Raw genomic sequence first — 18,362 nt, forward strand, 5'->3', positions numbered from 1 at the left:
CTAGTAATTGGACTCGTGGATTTGGTTACTGGATTAGAACAGCAATCCTTTGTTTTATTCTTAGAAGAAAATTATCTCTATGGCTTGATGAACCATGTTTTTCTTGACTATATTTATTTTTTAAAATCAGGTGTTGCAATGCTAATTCCAAGCAGATAAAAAGTTCAAGTGACTGCACTCCACAGCTGCACTTTCTGGTTTTTTTTTAATTTCATGAATGATTGCATTTTGGTGTAAGCCTGATCCATGTAACCTAATATTTCTTGCTAAGACAGAATCCAAGTCAAACCATAAATCTGTCTTTTATTTGCCTAAAATGCAGTATAACATTTCATTATTTACATTTTAGTTAGAACCTGTTTGAATAACCCTGTCCACTGGGAGATGATCCCATTCTTTTTGAAAAATACACAAAACCCGTATTCTCATATTAGTATAATTAATATAGTTTTGTTCCTCGCATATAATTGTGTAAACACTCCTGTTCGCTCCATACCCTTGGAATGTCTTTCAGTGAAAGGCCGAATTATGCGAATGTTCAGTAAATGAATCTAATGATACGTCACTACAAAAGGGTTGTCCTAGCTTCAGCCAATTGTTGCCGGCATGAGATGCACATGAGCCAATGCACAGACGAGTCTGGTAATGGGCGGATCCTTGTCAACTACGGTCACTGACGTTGTCGTGAACTTTACCGGTGTTGAACTACCCCTGGACCTAAACCGTCACCGTAAGTAGGTAAACCGCAGAAAGGAAGGGGGTGTTTTGTCATTTGGGGGCAGGGGGGGTATTTCATGGCGTTACTCTGTCTTGCGTCGTAAATCTAGTTACCGCTCTATTCACATATGGGCGAATAGATCTCGTGGTCAATTCCACATGGCTACCTAGCCAGCCAGTTAGCTAACCAACCTCTGCTAGCTCGCTTTAGCATTCATAGGTTAAATGCTGCTAGTGAATAGTTTTGTCAGCTGGTGGCTTAAATCCATATGTGGCTTAACTAACAAATAACCAACTGCAGTACAACATGTCTTACTATCAGGTTATACTGTTTTTATTGTATTTAAAATCTCGAGAGTCTAACTAAATTGGGCCTTAGCTGAAACCAACATGCTGCACCAATGCTTCAATGAGGGTAGCGGTGTTGATGGTCGCTGAAGTCTTGTGAGCAAATGCTTTAAGAGCTCCGTGTTACTAAAGGGCTTACAGATATACTGTATGAAGCATGAGTAACAGATCTCTGAGCAGAATATGCGCGTGTATGTATTTGTGTATTTACCTCACAGGATATGCAGTTCATGTTCAAATTTACTTTTTGACCATTTCTACAAGATCAGTTTAACAGTTTGTAATCTGAATGCAAATATGCAGCTTTTATTGCTGTTTTGAAACAATAATGTATTTATACACTGCCTGTCTCTCTCAATAGGCTGTTACCATCTAAAACTATGGGCAGTGTGTTGGCTGCCGCCTCCCCCAGTCCAGCCCCAGCTGTAGCTGGAAGTGGACAAGGGGTGCCAGGCTTGGTGTCGGTCCCTCCTGGGTTCACTATGCCCTCAGTGTCTTCCGTCCCTCCAGCAGCTGGATCTGACCAGCCGACGGCAGATGCACAAGCCTCTCTCCCAAATCCAGGATCATATGACGAATGCCACCGCAAATGTAAAGGTCTGGAAATGAGGCGCTCTCTCTGCATTTCTTCATTTGTTTTTCAACTTTTGCATCATAATTATGCTGTTGTATCATTGCATCAAGTGTCATTGTTAAGCCGTGTTGTTCTCCCTGCTTTGTTTCAGAGGTGTTTCCACTTCAGATGGAAGGGGTGCGGTTAGTGGTCAACAAAGGCTTGAGTAACCACTTCCAGGTCAGCCATACTGTTACCCTCAGCACCCTGGGTGATTCTGGTTATCGATTTGGTGCTACCTATGTAGGCAGTAAACAGACTGGGCCAGCAGAGGTAATGCTCTCTTTTTTTCTTTTTTCTTTGCCTTTGCCTTAACATACTACTGATGTGATTCTGACCGTTGTGTGTAAATCTTTGTAATGTTTACAGAATTGAATGTTAATTCCATAAATACATCAACATTTCATTTAAAATGCATGAATATTATTGAGGTCGCGGTTATTTGTCACGAATAATCATTAGAACAAAATTGTCCTTTTTTTCTTTTTTTTGCACTGTCATGTAAATGTAGCATAGCTTTTATATTCATGTTGCCTTACATTCCTTATGTACAATGCTTTGCAAAAAATAAGTCACCTAGATTCAGTGCATCTTTTAGAAGAAAAATAGAAAACTTACCAAAGTGTAAGATAAAATCAAAACAAACAGGACACTCTTTGTATTTGTATATTGTGCTAAATTCCTGCTAATTAAATCTTTTTAAAGTGTTTATTCACCTCTTTGAGGTGAAATATATTGTCTTGTGTCATTCAAACATTTGAATTTGAACTAAATAAAGTTGTGTCCAAACTACAGGATAAAAAACAAACACAAAAAAACAAACTAAAGTGGCCATCCCTGAGTGTAGCCAAATGAAAATAAAAGGTAGGATTATGCAGGAAACGACCTACTGTTTTAGTATTATTTTAGTATTGCTTAATGCTTAAGGGTTAACACATCTTTGTCCAGCATTTTGACTATTTTCCTAAAGCCTTCATTAATCACTGTGTTTACTGGATGAATATATCTTTGGTAAAACGTGTTGGCAATTTCACTATGTCTTCATGAGCTGGGTGGATAAACTGTACATGCTTGATTTTCTGGACACCTGACCTGCTATTGGAGGATTTCAATAAGAAACAATTGCATTGTTTACGTTGCCTTTATGCAATCATCTTACTACAGTTAGCTGTGTGACTTTGCCACACAGACGTGAGTCTGCTATACTTTTTGCACATTGTTTGTTCTTGGTTTACGTCACTTGTTTTAAATGCACAGTATTTTATAAACCAACGGATGATAATCTGCTTTGAGAAACAAGTTCCACACCTTCTGTTGTACCAGATGTTTGACTTTTTAATCTAGTGATACTTGTTCAGATGACATCCAATACATTTTATGGTGCAGGTAACAGCTGTTATTTGGCATATGCAGGGGACTTCATCAGGGGGTAATTTTAGAGAGCGATTTATTTGATTTTGTTTTGTGTTTGATTGGCAGAACACATTTTTAATATCACTTGATCATGTTCATTTATTTGGTTGAAGTCAAACTCGTGATCACCATTAATAGTGTATCTCTACTTCAGTGTGAATCTTCACATAAATGTCTAATAAGCCATAATGGATGATTAGTGATATTTTATATCCATCTTGTTCTTTCTATCCGGGGGCTGGTTTACGGGGACAGCAGCTCCCACAGGGAAGCCCAGAAATCAATCTCTCCAGCTACCTCGTCCTGCTTGTCCAGGGGAACACCAAGGCGTTCCCAGGCCAGCTGACAGATATAATCACTCCAGTGTGTCCTGGGTCTGCCCAGGGGCCTCCTCCCGGTGGGACATGCCCAGAACACCTTGCCCAGGAGGCATCCTTGTCAGATGCTCGAACCACCTCTACGGGCTCCTATCAATGCGGAGGAGCAGCGGCTCTACTCTGAGCCCCTCCTGGATGGCTGAGCTTCTCACCCTATCTGTAAGGGAGAAGCTAGCCACGCTTAAGAGGAAGCTCATTTCTGCCGCTTGTATCCGCGATCTTGTTCTTTTGGTCACTTCTTTCGGTCACTACCCAGAGCTTATGACCATAGGTAAAGGTAGGGACGTAGATCGACTTTGCTTTTATCCTCGCCTCGCTCTTTACCACGTCTTACCGGTACAGTGTCCGCATCACTGCAGCCGTAGCACCAATCTGTCTGTCGATCTCCTGCTTTCTTCTCCTGTCACTCGTGAACAAGACCCTGAGATACTTAAAGTCCTCCACTTGAGGCAGGAACTCGTCCCTGACTCAGAGTGGTCACTCCATCCTTTTCCGGCTGAGGACCATTGCGTCAGATTTGGCAGTGCTGATTCTTATTCCCACCGCTTCACACTAGGCTGCAAACCGTTCCAGTGTGAGCTGGAGGCCATCACCCAATGAAGCAAACAGAACCACATCGTCCATGAAAAGCAGAGATAAGATTCTGAGACCACCCAAGTGAAGGCCTTCTGCTACTTGGCTATGCCTAAAAATTCTATCCATAAAATATTCTATTCTACTCATAGGGATCTTGTGAATTGCTCTTTGTCCGGTGTCTCACCCAGGACCAATTTTCCATGGGAGACCCTACCAGGGGGCAAAAGCCCCTGGACAACACAGCTCCTGGGATCCCTGGGATTGCATTTTATATGCAAACAGTAAAAGATCTTGTCTGTCACTGTGACTTGAGTGATCTGTGCATAATCATTTTTTTTTTTTTATCAATTTCTTTTGAAAAAATTACAATATATGTTGAATGCATGTGGAAACTAACTGTAGACGTTCACATACAGTAGAGCAATAGCAATATTATATGCATCAGAAATTCATCTAGAGCACCAAAATGTGGCCACCTAACCTAAAAACTAACTTGTTGATTTGGATTATTGAGCCAAAGTAGTAGAGGTGGGAATCACCATACATCCCACGATACGATATTATCACAATACTTAACGCACGATACGATATTATTGCAATTTTTAAAATATTTTGCGATATTCAGATTCTGTACATAAAGGTAAACTTTATCAATATTCATTTTATCTAATATCAAAGTCTCACACTCAGTCTTTCTCTCATTTCAGTCAGTTTTATTGTTGACAAACTGAATGGTTTGTATTACAGTCTAGTCCAACTTAACTGAATGCAACCATCTGGTACAATTATAGCTATTCTGAACTATGCAATTTATGAAAACTATGCAGCCCATTCAGCAACTGAAGAATTTGAAAGTAAATTAAAATAAAATAATATTTTATTTTAACATTAAATAAAAAAGTTTTAAACTTAATTAAAATAAAACATGTCTTAAATTAAAATAAGTAAACTGTCATGTTTATTGCTGCCAAAAAACAAGTTAAACACATTTGGACAGTGAAGGAATGTCAGGATCCTTGCTCAGAAAAAGGATCAACATGCTCTGAAGTCAGAGTTCCAGTCCACAAAAACTTTTTTTGTAACAAAATATCGATTTCTGCTGTCCCTGTATCGATACATTATTAGCAAACAAAATATCACGATACTACACAGTATCGATTTTCCCCCCCACCCCTACAAAGTAGTGTCACCTTAAATGCCTGTCTCAAAAATTTAGGGGACCTCATGATAGTTCACTAATTTAGTGGGATGCTGAGATACGCTACAATGAGGCTTACAGTGACATTCATAAATATCTTGAGTATAGTTGTGGATATTGACATCAAAAACAACCGGCTATAATACACTGAATGTTTCAAGACCATTAGGAAATGTTGGTCTGTGAACGTGATAGGTCTTTTTATGGAATTTAGGGTCCTGTGTAATTGTAAAGCATCAGCCACTTATGTGAAATCTGTATTTTTGTCGTGCAAAACAATTGGACAAAACAAAACTGAAAAACATAATTTTGGAGCATTATGGAAGCTGTTTAAACACCAGATGTATTCCAGACCATTAAAGTCTGACCTGTGGTTGACAAAAACAATTGAATATAGTGATGACAAAAATCATTATTGTGTGTGCTATATTATATTATTAATAACCAATGCCACTCCTGAAACATACAAAGTGTGCCTAAATTAAAGATAACTCAACTTTATTATGGTGTTAATTGTGTGCATTTCCCCCCATTTAGAGTTTGTCTCTAAAGCCTCTTTTCCATTAGTACCTACCTGGCTCGACTAACTTCAACTTGGATCGACTGTTTTTTCATTACAATTCAGTACTACCTAACATGCGTGGTTGTCGTCATAGCAACACGTCCAAGCGTCCCGCAGAGTAATTAACATGACACGAACGCTACGAAAAAGGTGGACGTTGTGGCAAGAATATACCTTTTGCTCAGTCTGTGCCTTTTCTTCGGTCTCAGGGATCACCGTATTGTTTTTTGTAGCCATTTTTCTTATTGGTGGGTTTCAAAAATGGTGTTAATGATATGCCTTCATGACTCATCGAGTGACGCTACTGACCAGCCAATCAGTGGCATGCAGGCTGACGACGTCACATTTTAGTACTTGATCGAAAAGTACCTGATACCAAGTACTTTTACTAAATGGAAAAACCAATTGAAGTTGATCCCAGTAGGTACTAATGGAAAAGGGGCTTAAATGACATATTATTAGTGTGTTTGACATTTAGTGTATTATTAGAGTTCTAAACTTCAAAAACACCTGGTTGGATTGTTTTTCTTCACATTTTCACAGCCCCAGATTCTGTATTACCGGTATTGATGCTGACTGCCATTTTATACAGCTGTTGACATAGTTTTGAAAAGCTGACAGTGAAGTGGTATTCTCTCTAGTCATTCCCAGTGATGGTTGGAGATATGGACAACACCGGCAGTCTGAATGCGCAGGTCATCCACCATCTTACAACAGCTGTACGCTCCAAAATAGCCATACAGGTATGTAGACATGCAATAGCATGTAGATGTGATCCTTTAGAATTTTTATTAAGCGTTTCAGTGAATGTTTTGTTGTCCTTTCAGTATTTTATATTTTCTTTTTATTTATTTATTTTCAGACTCAGCAGCATAAGTTTGTGAACTGGCAGTGTGACATGGAGTATCGAGGAGAGGACTTCACATCTGCTGTGACGCTCGGAAATCCAGATGTACTTGTTGGATCTGGTATGATAAAGATTAGTTTGATCAGTTATCCTTTATTTATTGAAGAAAAAGTCACATTGAAATTAAAATCTCTTTTCCAAGAGAGACCTAGACAAAACTGTAGCAGAAGTTGCAACAAAAAAAGTAAAAAATGTGCTGCAAAATGAAATATAAAAATATTATTCTTAATAATGAATATGAAACCTGATGCATTTAGTTCAATAAACAAAGGTCCAAAAGGAAGATTTTTTTTTTTTTAATAGCAAAATAATAAATTGAGCGTCATTGGGCCTTTCATGCTTTCGTGTGTCAATAAAACACTTTCCAGATGTTCTTTCAGAACCACAGCTGATGTGACTGAATTTCAGCTTGCTGCTGAGTTGAATTGTGTGATGTCTGAGAAGCAAAGCATCAACCTAATAATCTAATAAACATTAATGGAAACCAGGGGGCGCCTGATGTCCATGAATGAGTGCTGCCTCACCTACAGAAAGTAATACATTGCTAGTTCAGTCTATGTGTCCAAACTGTGACTCCTGGAAGAAGTTCTCATTTCTTAGAATACTACTACTATACTCTGTCACGTATTCACAACCATTGATAATAAAACCCAACTCGACAGCAACAACAACAACAAAAAAACCTAGCGAACTACACAGGAGGGATTATAACAGCTTTTAATGAAAAGCTAGGAGTGCTTATAGACTACAAACATCCTCTGTGGGCGCCAGTTTAGCTCAGTGCGTTGAGCAGGCAATCGCATGACATACGGCTTAGAAAATATAAAAAAGTGTACAACGGGAATGTGTCTCAAAAGAAAATATAATCTGTATTTGTAATAGATGCTTTTTACTGCTGCAGGCATTTTGGTGGCCCACTATCTTCAGTCTATTACTCCAGCACTGACTCTCGGTGGAGAGCTTGTGTATCACAGGAGACCAGGGGAGGAAGGAGCGGTCACCTCTCTCTTGGGCAGGTACACAGGTAAAATCGCTCTTTAAGATTCACATTCTGCACTGTAAGACTACGTTGTGCTAAAATTTATATATTTTATCATGAAGCTTTAAGGGTATGGTAAAATGTGAGCTATCTAAGAGATGGATTAGTAATTCTCCCCGCCTTTTTTAAAAACTCCACAGGTGAAAACTATGTTGCTACGTTGACTTTGGGAGGAGCAGGAGCTCATGCTACATACTATCACAAAGCCAATGATCAGGTATCTAACTTCAGTTAAATTGTGTTGCTATACTACTCAGGTCACACTACACTTGCATAAATCCTCACAGTGGATCTGAGGATTTCATCTTGGGCATGTGGAAGTTTGGCCTCCTGAGGCCATCACTGACACAATGCCAAACCTGTCATAATTTTGCGGGCAACATAACCACCTGTAACTGTCTTTAACAGTAATGGTTAAAATGTTTTGTAGCTCAAACGAAAAAAACACAACAAAAAGATTCTCTTCTTTCATCCAGTGCATAGCCAAAGTCTAGAGAATCATGAGGGACGTTTACAAGAAAATCCCTGTAACTTGCAAATGTACTTTAGATAAGCAATGGCTTCTTTCTCCTGAGCACATAATACATTTTTACAATAAAAACAATAAGTCAAAAACGCATGCAGCCAGAGAGATTGAGCAATTCACAACCATATATTAACATCAGAGACAATTTTGCTTCTGATGGTCAAAGATTATGAATGTTGGTAAAATTTTGCAAAGAGTGTTGATGAGACTCGATTGTGGGTTTGACTGCTGCACATTGGAGTCTGGATAAAGGAACAAATATACTGAGGGGGGGTTTTTTTTGTTTGTTTTTTTGCAAAAATCACAGGTGAAGTAAATCCTGTGTTGTTCTGTGTTGTCCTTAAAGTGACACATTTGGCGTGAACAGTTTGCAGTGTTGGGAATCCTAGCAAAACAGTGTTTTGGGGTTGTTTTGATTTTCTACTCCACATTCAGTGAAAACTGGCCTTAACTCTGATGTGAGTAACAAAATCTAAATTCTGGAATATATTTTTTGCAAGTCTGCTGATTTTGGCTTTGAAAATATTTTGCACACGTGCAATGTGCATATGGGTACTTTAATATTGAATTAACAGACTTAATGTTACATGTACTTTAAATTTCTTCTTTCACAGTTGCAGGTAGGAGTTGAATTTGAAGCCAACACGAGGATGCAAGACACAACAACATCCTTTGGTTACCAGTTGGACCTCCCCAAAGCAAATTTGCTCTTTAAAGGTAAATACCGTACACAAGTTGTAACAATCAGTAAGAACTAGAGATGGACCGATCTGATATTACGTATCGGTATCGGTCCGATACTGACGTAAATTACTGGATTGGATATCGGACAGAAATAAAAAATGTAATTCGATCCATTAAATATCAAAAAAGCACCTCACAAAACTTGCGACATGGCGTAACTCGGCTCATAACCGTTGCACTTCGCTGCAGTATGCCTCACGTGATAGAGCAGCTGTGTGTATTTGGAGCCTCGCTACCAAACCGGCATTTCATCTCGAGGAAGTTATCCCTAAGAGAAGTAAAGCAAGTGTGTAAGTTCATCTCTTAATGTTTGTAAAGCATTCCTGCGTTAAGCTTAACAACCGATATATGGAGCGACTGCCTCTTCTCTCTCCTTCCCTCTCCTGCTGCTACTTCAATCGTGAAACTGCTAATGATCAGTCCGTCTCTCTTCTTTGTTTTTGGCCCACTTTGCACGAGAAAGAGGAAACCAGCGGCTGAACAACAGTAGCACGTTTAAGCTTGATAAGCTGTTGTTAGAATTTATTTAATATTACTTTCTAGACCAGGATCTTTTTCTACAGCTGACGGCTGGTAACTGTGTAGGGGCGGATCTAGCAAAGTTTAGCCAGGGGGGCCGATAGGGCATGAAAAGGGGGCACAAAGACATACTTTTCTTTCTTATTCTCACTTTAAATGTCTAGCTTTTAATAAATAATTATCTGAATCTTACACCCAAAGTTTTAATCTGATGTAAAATGTATAGAAGTCCATTACTGTATATAGTAACTGTTAAGTCTAATATACCCTAGTAAGCTATAGTACTTTTTCCTTTGGGAAAGTATCATCTGTGAATTCTGGAATTGTGTTGAAGAAAGATGTTGAATCTATTTAATTATTCTTGAAAAATAATTTATTTCTGTGCATTTTTTTTTCACCCTACATCGAAATTAAGGTTGATTACGTCGATTAAGCATCATGAGGTGGAGGGGGGGGTGGTTCCCTATTTTTATTTTTTGCTGGGAGTTGGCAACCCTGTTAGTTAGGTTGCTTAATATTTCTGCTAAGTACTCTTTAAAATACCAGAATAGGGAGGATGGAGTAGGTTTAAGTTTATTAGATTGATCAGTATTGCTGAACTATGAAATATTTTGGGTGCAGTGTATTTTTTTACATACAGGTATAACAGAATAGCTTTAGTGTTGTTGTTTATTTAAACTTGAGTATGAACTTATACAAAATGCAGCAAGATATTAAAAAAACAGTTTTATTGATTAAAAAACACTATTGGATTCATATCGGTATCGGCAGATATCCAAATGTATCGGACATAAAAAAGTGGTATCGTGCCATCTCTAGTAAGAACATTACCAAAAAAGGGGAAGCAAACATTTCCATTTCAAAATTCATCACTTCTATGTTCTCTTCTGCAGGATCAGTTGACAGTAACTGGGTGGTTGGAGCAACTCTTGAGAAAAAGCTCTTGCCGCTGCCTCTCACACTGGCCCTCGGGGCTTTCCTCAACCACCGTAAGAACAAATTCCAGTGTGGCTTTGGTGTCACGATTGGCTAGAGGTTCGGGGGCTGCTTGGAACCAGCCCACAGGCCACCGTTTGGACCGGCACAGAGACACACAGGAAACCTGGACTAAGTTTTAAAAATTGGATTGAGAGACTCTCTTATAACTGATTTTCTGAGGCAGACAGAGAGACAAAAATGACTCAAGGAGCCAGGACTGGCCAAGCCATGCCTACATACTGTAGCACAAATGTCTTTCCTTTATGGTGTGTTGGATGTACCCAGAGTCTAGAGAGATGTATATCAGAGGGGATCATGTGACGCATGACAACATGTGATGTGAAAATCAAAGTAAGTGGTGAGACATAATATATGGTGGTTATGTATAAATTGAAATAAATGTGATTACTTTTTGTACATTTGCCTGTGTCATTGTTTATAAAATACAACATGTATACCTGGATTATGTGTATCACATGAGCTGCAATACATTCATGAAAGGGATTCTTTGAGTCTGTGAGTGATATGCTGGGTTTACTTTAGTGAGTTGTTTCCATCCAGCTTAAAATAAATTTAGCAAAGCTATGGTTACATTTTTAGGCTGAAATCATATTTTTGTTGTTAACTTTAGACTTTAATGTTGGAATAATTGTTATGGAAAGAAGAATATTCAGTGATGAAACTACAGAGGATCCTACAGTTTTGTGAAAAAACAAAATGTTACTATTTGTGTATATTGCTGTATGATAAACTAGGCAAGAATTTCGAGTAGATTCACCATAAGCATATAACTGATTTTACATCATTGCTTTATGAAGTAATGCATGTTTTTTTTTTTTAATACTTGAAAAAAAAAAACAGTCTTCGAATCTACAACTAATATTATAAGTTGTTTTCTAGAGTTCTTCACTTACACTAAAAAAAATTGCTATTTCCTGTATTCTTTAGTCATAGTTGGATTAGTACTGTTTAGAAAGGTACAAGGTTTACTTATGTTCACAAGTTTCTGAAATATACAGTACCTGCCCAGTTACATCTGTCAGAAATGTTCAAATTGATTAAGAAGTTGCGCAATTACCAAACTAAAACTTGACCTGGAACTTCTTTAATGCCGTATAGTGGAATATGGTGAAGCATGCAGTGAGATGTTATTGTAGCTGGAGAGAAAACTATTAGATGTATGTGTTCATTAATAACAGACACATTAAAACAGAAAATGTACTTTAAGTAACAGAAGTAAAATGTCAAATATTAACAGTTCATGTATGTAAGTATTAAACACGTCGCCAATTTTATAAGTAAATGTATTTCTATAGGTGGTATTGATATGCAGACTCATCTATCTTGCTGATGAGACCCACCATAGTCACATGGGACAGAAAGAGAATTAGGGTCTTGTTTTCTGCTTAGCCGTCACTTAAGGATTTACATCCTTTATAAGCAGAAGGAGTCTCACTATCTGTTTTAACGTCTCCCATTACAATGGCCTCACTGTGTTTGTAGAGCAAAAGGCCCCTCTGTAGTGAACATGCATACTATAGGTAAATGAATACCACAAACATAAACTAAATTCAATGTTAGCGTTTCTCAAAGTCTGGGGTAAAACCCAGAAGTAGCCATGAATTTCCACATAGCCAACATATATCAAACATTTCTGAGCTAAATTTACAACAGAGTGATAGATCTTTCCTCTCTATCTATGCAGTGTACTGTACTCTTTACTATTGTAGGGCCATCAGCCCATTTAAACAGTATAAACCCTCTCAAAGCCATTTACAGTTATCTTTACTGACCCCACATCAGCATGTTTGAGGCCAATCAAAATCCCTCAGTGAAATGTGATAAACTGAAAATCTTACCTTTAGCGTGTCAAATAATACGTTAAAGTTCCGTACACATGTCAAAGGAACTCACAACTGTTGTTACAATAAGGGTCTAATGCACTTACGCATCAGGAACTGACATGCTAGAAAATCAGTCTAGCTACCCTACAAAATGTGCACAAGTTGCTGTAAAACTTGCATGCTATAATTACTCCAATCACTTTTACTCATGTTCAGGACTCTAACAGAGTTTGTGATGTTCAGAGAGTCATATAAATGCATATCATTTATAAAATGATTATTAACTTCACACCAACGACCACCTTAACTCAAAAACACACTAAGCTTTCCAGGGAAACTGCCTGTCTGTTTAATCAGGTGCCATCTGCATTCATTCGCTGATCCCTCTTGGGTGGCAAAATCATAAAAAACTGATGGGAAACATAGAAAGCATTGTTTCATGTTAACCGTAGAATCCCCCATTTTGACACATGGTCTCTCCCATGAGTCAACTCATCAGAACTAGGAGAATAACAAAAAGGAAAAGGTTAGTTAGACAATTTCTCAGACAACATCAGCTGCTTCTCCTCCAGAGTAACTTCGCTGCAGCCCAGGGTTACACCCTGTGTTAGAGAATAAAATCAGCATTATTGTCATGTTAAGTGGGTCTAACTCATGGCTCTGCCTGGAGCCTGCATCTACACCACAGTTACCTAGAAACCAAAATCAGTGAGTAAATGCAAACTTCACGCTTGCAAACAACTGTAGGTTATAAGAGCATTAAGGCATCCCACACCACAGACACAAGTGTGCCATGTGCAGTTTATTTCCCCAAATCATTAAAAACACTACTGTTGACATAATTTGCCCAAACCATGGATCATCCCATGTGTTTAATTAAAACTACTGTAACCAATAACTTTTCTTAAGTAATGTCACCCACTTGTTTTAAACACTATGGGCTCAACACCTTAAAATGAATAATGATATGATAATGAGCCCCGCACTAAGATGTTCTGTAATCACTGCACAACCTGCTTCATTTCACTCATGTCTGCCTGTGTGATGCCAAAACCCTTAGAGAGGAAACAAAAAAACAGAGAGAGAATTATGACCTTGTTTTCTGCTCAGCCGTCACCTAAGGATTTACATCCCTGATAAGCAGGAGTCTCACATCTGTTTAACGTCTCCCATTACAATGGCCTCACTATGTGTGTAGAGCAGAAGGCCCCTCTGTAGTGAACATGCAAACAACTAAGTGAGAAAGTGAAATTACTATTACTAATGTGATATGATTAAATATGCGATTACCGTAAATGTCGGGCTATAAGCCGCTACTTTTTGCACAAGCTTTGAACCCTGCGGCTTTTAGTCAGGTGCGGCTTTTCTATGGATTGTCCGTGATTTTTGTCATATCGTAAGACGATTTGTTTTGTGTGTTCCGCTGTTGTACGGCACTACGTTGCCTGGCGGAAGGATCGGGGTTCAAGAGTGGTATGTTAGTCACATGTCCGTCCGCCAGGCAACGTAGTGCCGTACGAAGTAGCGCGAAAAACAAACTTCAAAGTAGCGCTACGCATTCAGCGGGAGGCGTGGATGATGAGCGGCGATAAACTTGCAAGTTATGCCCAAAAAGCAAGTTATGCCCAACTCCACCGGTGGATTCTGACAGCGTGGAAAAGTGTGAAAACATCCACGATCACCAACGGATTTTGAAGGGCTGGACTGCTGCATGATGGAGAGGAGGACACCGCCACGGCCCTTCTGAGGGTGTTCGACTCTGACACTGACAATGAGGATTTCTTTGGTTTTGAAAGTGACAACGAAGGAGAGAAGAAGAGTGGATGACGAAGCCATCCTGAGCCTGTTTGTATCCGACACTGGAGAAGAGGACTTTGGTGGTTTTAGTGCGCAGGAAGAAGAGAAAGATGGTGGTGAATGACTGACTTTTCTTCTTGTTAAAGCTGTGTCACTGCACCTCAGCCTAAAAGGTAGTCCGAATCTATTTTTCTGGTGTGCTGTAGGCTACTGTTATGTACTACATGTGCAAATATGTACCCATAACTTGTTTTTCAAAAATATTAATAAAAGTGATGTCTCCAAACAGCCATCTCTTTCCTGACAATTCCCTTTGTGCATATTCTCTTACATATGATAAGTCAACATTGAAACACCTGCGGCTTTTGGTCAGGTGCGGCTAATGTATGTACAAAACAGGATTTTCCCCTGATTTTAGCTTGTGCGGCTAATATTTAGGTGCGCTTTGTAGTCCGGGAAATACGGTAATAAGTGAGAAAAGAAATCTGCCACCACACCCCCTATGAGCAAGCACTTTGGCGACAGTGGGAAGGAAAAACTGCCTTTTAACAGGAAGAAACCTCCTGCTGACCCAGGCTCAGGGAGGGGCGGCCATCTGATGCGACCGGTTGGGGTGAGAGAAGGAAAACAGGATGAAGAGAGACGGAGATTAATAACAGGTATGATTCAATGCAGAGAGGTCTATTAACACATAGACCTGGACACGTGTACCAGTACTTTTAGCCACTTTTGGCTGGAATTTCTCTGCCTTCACTCTTAGCTGGTTTGTGACCTGGCTTGAGATTCAAACTAGTTGGTTATATTTCTTCTTTGCCTGCTTTTTCTCTAGCCTCTTTTCTTCCATGGGCAGAGACTAACAGGATAGTACAGGTACCTGTGTAGAACTCAGATCTGACCTGGGCCTCTCTCTGACTGTTACGACAAGAAGTCCTCATCTTCCTGGCTCCACCTTTGTAACAGAAACTTTAAAGAGTGTTCTATGCCTACACATTTTTGACTAAGAAACTTTTCCAGTTCAACTTGGCTCTCTCTGTTTTCAAGCATGAAGAGTAGTGTTCAGTTAACTCTTTCAGCTTTGACTGTTTCCAGCTGCATAACGAGACTCTGTCAGACTTGGATGCTGCAATATTGTTCTATCATGGCAAACTCCTTTCCCTGATTATTATAGTTGAATACAAAGTCTACAAAGATCTTTTCATGACACTGTGGATTTTATGTGATTGTGTTCTACATTTGCAAATAGCAAATACCAGTATGACCCCATGTGGAATTTACTAGGGCTGTGGGAGTTCCAAGTGGGCAGACCCACTGAGGACCCACATGAGCCAGCCCAGATGGGCTATGTTCTATGGGTACCATATGGATAAGATATAGGAAGTAGGTTGAACAGGCAACTGAGTTTAACTACCTCAGCTGAGTATAAGTATTACTGTGTTATCTTGTTGTTTTATAAGATTAGCATTAATAAATGTCTGTACAAGACCAATTTTACTGGGTTCTAGATTTTTTTAGAGGAATATAGCTGCATGTAACCTTCTTACGTTTTTCTTTTAATGCCATCTCACAGTGCAATGAGGGTAGGGGTATATAAAAACGGCCTTGAGCAAGAAGTAGTTCCCCTGTGTTGGGAGCGCGCACAACAGTCAGAAAGGCAGATCAATGAGCACACTTTCTCTGCAGAACACAGAAGATCATCATCAGGTTTTAACCTGTGTTAATGTTACTTTGTTAGAATTCCTTTTTCCTGCATTTACAGCTTGTGTGATTATTGGCCAGGAGGGTTTGCAGTTTCCTCAAAACACGAGTTATTTGCTGTTTTGATTATGACTTTAACTAATGGCTGCTTATAAATTGCATTGTCACACTATTACATAAATATATTATTAATATGTGTATATTGGTTTAATTTTGCTGGTGTCACTCCCTGGAGTAATCAAAGTGCAGTTTGACTTGGCCTACAAAGAGCACTAGGCTGGGGTGTCACATCTGAATAAGCTGGTTGTAGGGTTAGTCTCAGGTTTTGTGCTAGACTATATGCACCTTGTGTGCCTGGGGGTAATCGCTCTGAGTCCCAATTTGTGTATTGATAACTGTGGTCATGCAGGGGATGTTTTGAAGCAGCTTGTAAAAACACATATGGTTTTATTTATGGTCTTGAATTTGGTAGCTATAATGTATATTCTTTAATACACCTTGCACAAGATACAGAACATTTTGGCCTTTTGGATAGCATTTCTTGATTCCCATTTGAAACCTTCCTGGGAAAACTGAAGAACACTGTGCAGAGGCCACAGAAACCTGTGGAACAAATTCTCAAGTACGTCTATGAGACGCAAAGTATTCGGAAAAAAAGAAAAGAGATTATCCCTGTTTCCTCTCCATTTAAAAAAGCCTCTTAACTCTGGACCAATAAGAAGTGAACTTGTAAGCAGTTCAGAAAATACGCTGATGGACAGACACATGTTTCTTGCTCCATGGGAGATAACTGTTTCAGGGTAGTGGGAAAGATTCCTATTGTGACAAACATTTTACATGGTTGCCATGTTGTCAAAGCACTGTGTGTTAGGTCTTTGAAAACCGTAATGCCTTTTTCAGCTACCCATTGGACTCAAAATGCCTTGGAAATTGCTTTGCTGCAAATCTGTCCAAACAAATGCATGTTGATGAATTAAAAAAGAAAAGGGTGCTTTTGCCACTGAAGTCTGGATATTTGGCATTGGCACTGCTGTACTAGTTGGCTTCTTTTTGATTTCCCCTCTGCATGCTATGATTTGCAGTTGTTGGTTTCCTGGATGGTGAAGGTGTATCCATAATTCTTTACAAGTGGTTTACAGGACTAGTGGAAAATTCTTGTTTCTGCCTACCACGGGTAGTCAGTATCAATCACTCATGGTGCCGTGACTTTAGCTGAATCACATTTTGTAAAAACAAATTATATTCTCCTTTGATGGCTGCTGAGAGAAGTAGTTTTTTCAGATAGAGATGACTGATTCATGATAACAAGAAATTATTCCTCTTTCAATTATGTTTTACATATCACACAGTGCCCTCATACATTAAACCGTAGGACTGAAAGAAAGTTTACTTTCTTTTTCACAAAACTATGGTGCAACATGCTGGCAGTTACGTGCAAGAATGTACAGTATGTTGTGCATACAGGAAGATAAGAGAATCTGATAAAGGGGATGAGGCACAGACATAGCTAAAGGTCATGCATAGAGGACAAGACAGACTTGGCAGGAAACAGGAAAGGACACCTAAACAAGGAAACATGGGTGATAACTACCTGAGACATACTAATAATAAACACTAGAACGTAACATTTCTCCAATACATCATAAGAAATCAAAAATACAAAAAACAACTGCAAAATCCTGGGTCACAGATGAAGCGTCTTGACACAGTTCTCCTTATAGATACACATCACTGGTGACCATATTACATGGCTTGTGCATTTAACGTGCTATGTTAAAAAAAAAAGAAAGAAAGAAAGAAAGAAAACAAGGGCAAAATTAGGACCTCTACCATAGTTTCCTAACCTTATATCTTGATATAATAATCTAAATAGTAATAATTCAGGAGGAAGTTTACTATCTTTTCCATTTGTACAACGTATTTTACATTCTTCCGCATAACTATACTGCCAGTATGTTCCACCAATGAAAGTAAAACTTCTTTCAGTTCTAAGTTTTGAGACCATATTAAAAAGCATAATTATGTGGGGTCTTTACCAGGTTCTAATATGATTTAAATGCAGCCTCAGATGAAAAAAACTAAAACATGACATAATATGCAGAGTCATTAAAGTGAACTGCAGACGATTAAACACAATACTGACATCACTACACAAATCCAATAATCTACTTTCTTCCTTTTTTGAGGTAATCAACTCTGTCAGTTCAATTAAGTTCAGAGCAGGTCAGCCACTAATCAGAGGGTCAGTGGTTTGATCCCAGGCTGTCTCCTGGCTGCATGCCAAATATCCTTGGGCAAGATACTAACCCCATGTTTGTCTACTGGCGGTGGTCAGAGGGCCCGGTGGCGCCTGTGTCCGGCAGCCTCGCCTCTGTCAGTGCGCTCCAGGGTGGCTGTGGCTACAATGTAGCTTGCCATCGCCAGTGTGTGAATGTGTGTGTGAATGGGTGAATGACTGAATGTAGTGTGAAGCGCTTTGGGGTCCTTAGGGACTAGAAAATACAAATGC

The 18,362-nt window shown here is 39.1% G+C and overlaps 1 protein-coding gene across 4 annotated transcripts; it reads left to right on the top strand.

The window, feature by feature from the left end:
* The first annotated feature begins 612 nt into the window (after positions 1–612).
* tomm40 (translocase of outer mitochondrial membrane 40 homolog (yeast)) lies at positions 613–10,934 on the top strand. 4 transcript variants are annotated; one of them, XM_085423413.1, is made up of 9 exons: positions 613–730; positions 1,427–1,662; positions 1,791–1,951; positions 6,446–6,547; positions 6,667–6,772; positions 7,613–7,735; positions 7,891–7,967; positions 8,891–8,993; positions 10,433–10,934. In XM_085423413.1, the coding sequence occupies exons 2-9, from the start codon at positions 1,446–1,448 to the stop codon at positions 10,570–10,572; spliced, it is 1,029 nt and encodes a 342-aa protein (XP_085279539.1). In that variant the 5' UTR covers positions 613–730; positions 1,427–1,445; the 3' UTR covers positions 10,573–10,934. The 4 variants fall into 4 exon arrangements, with proteins under 4 accessions (XP_085279539.1, XP_085279536.1, XP_085279538.1 ...); XM_085423410.1 differs by having other exon boundaries at positions 618–734; XM_085423412.1 differs by having other exon boundaries at positions 632–738.
* The last annotated feature ends 7,428 nt before the right edge of the window (positions 10,935–18,362 follow it).

This window comes from Rhamphochromis longiceps, linkage group LG11 (genome assembly GCF_057381845.1).
Source record: "Rhamphochromis longiceps isolate RC_006_pf linkage group LG11, R_longiceps_female_GT1.1, whole genome shotgun sequence".
In the NCBI taxonomy this organism is placed as follows: domain Eukaryota; kingdom Metazoa; phylum Chordata; class Actinopteri; order Cichliformes; family Cichlidae; genus Rhamphochromis; species Rhamphochromis longiceps.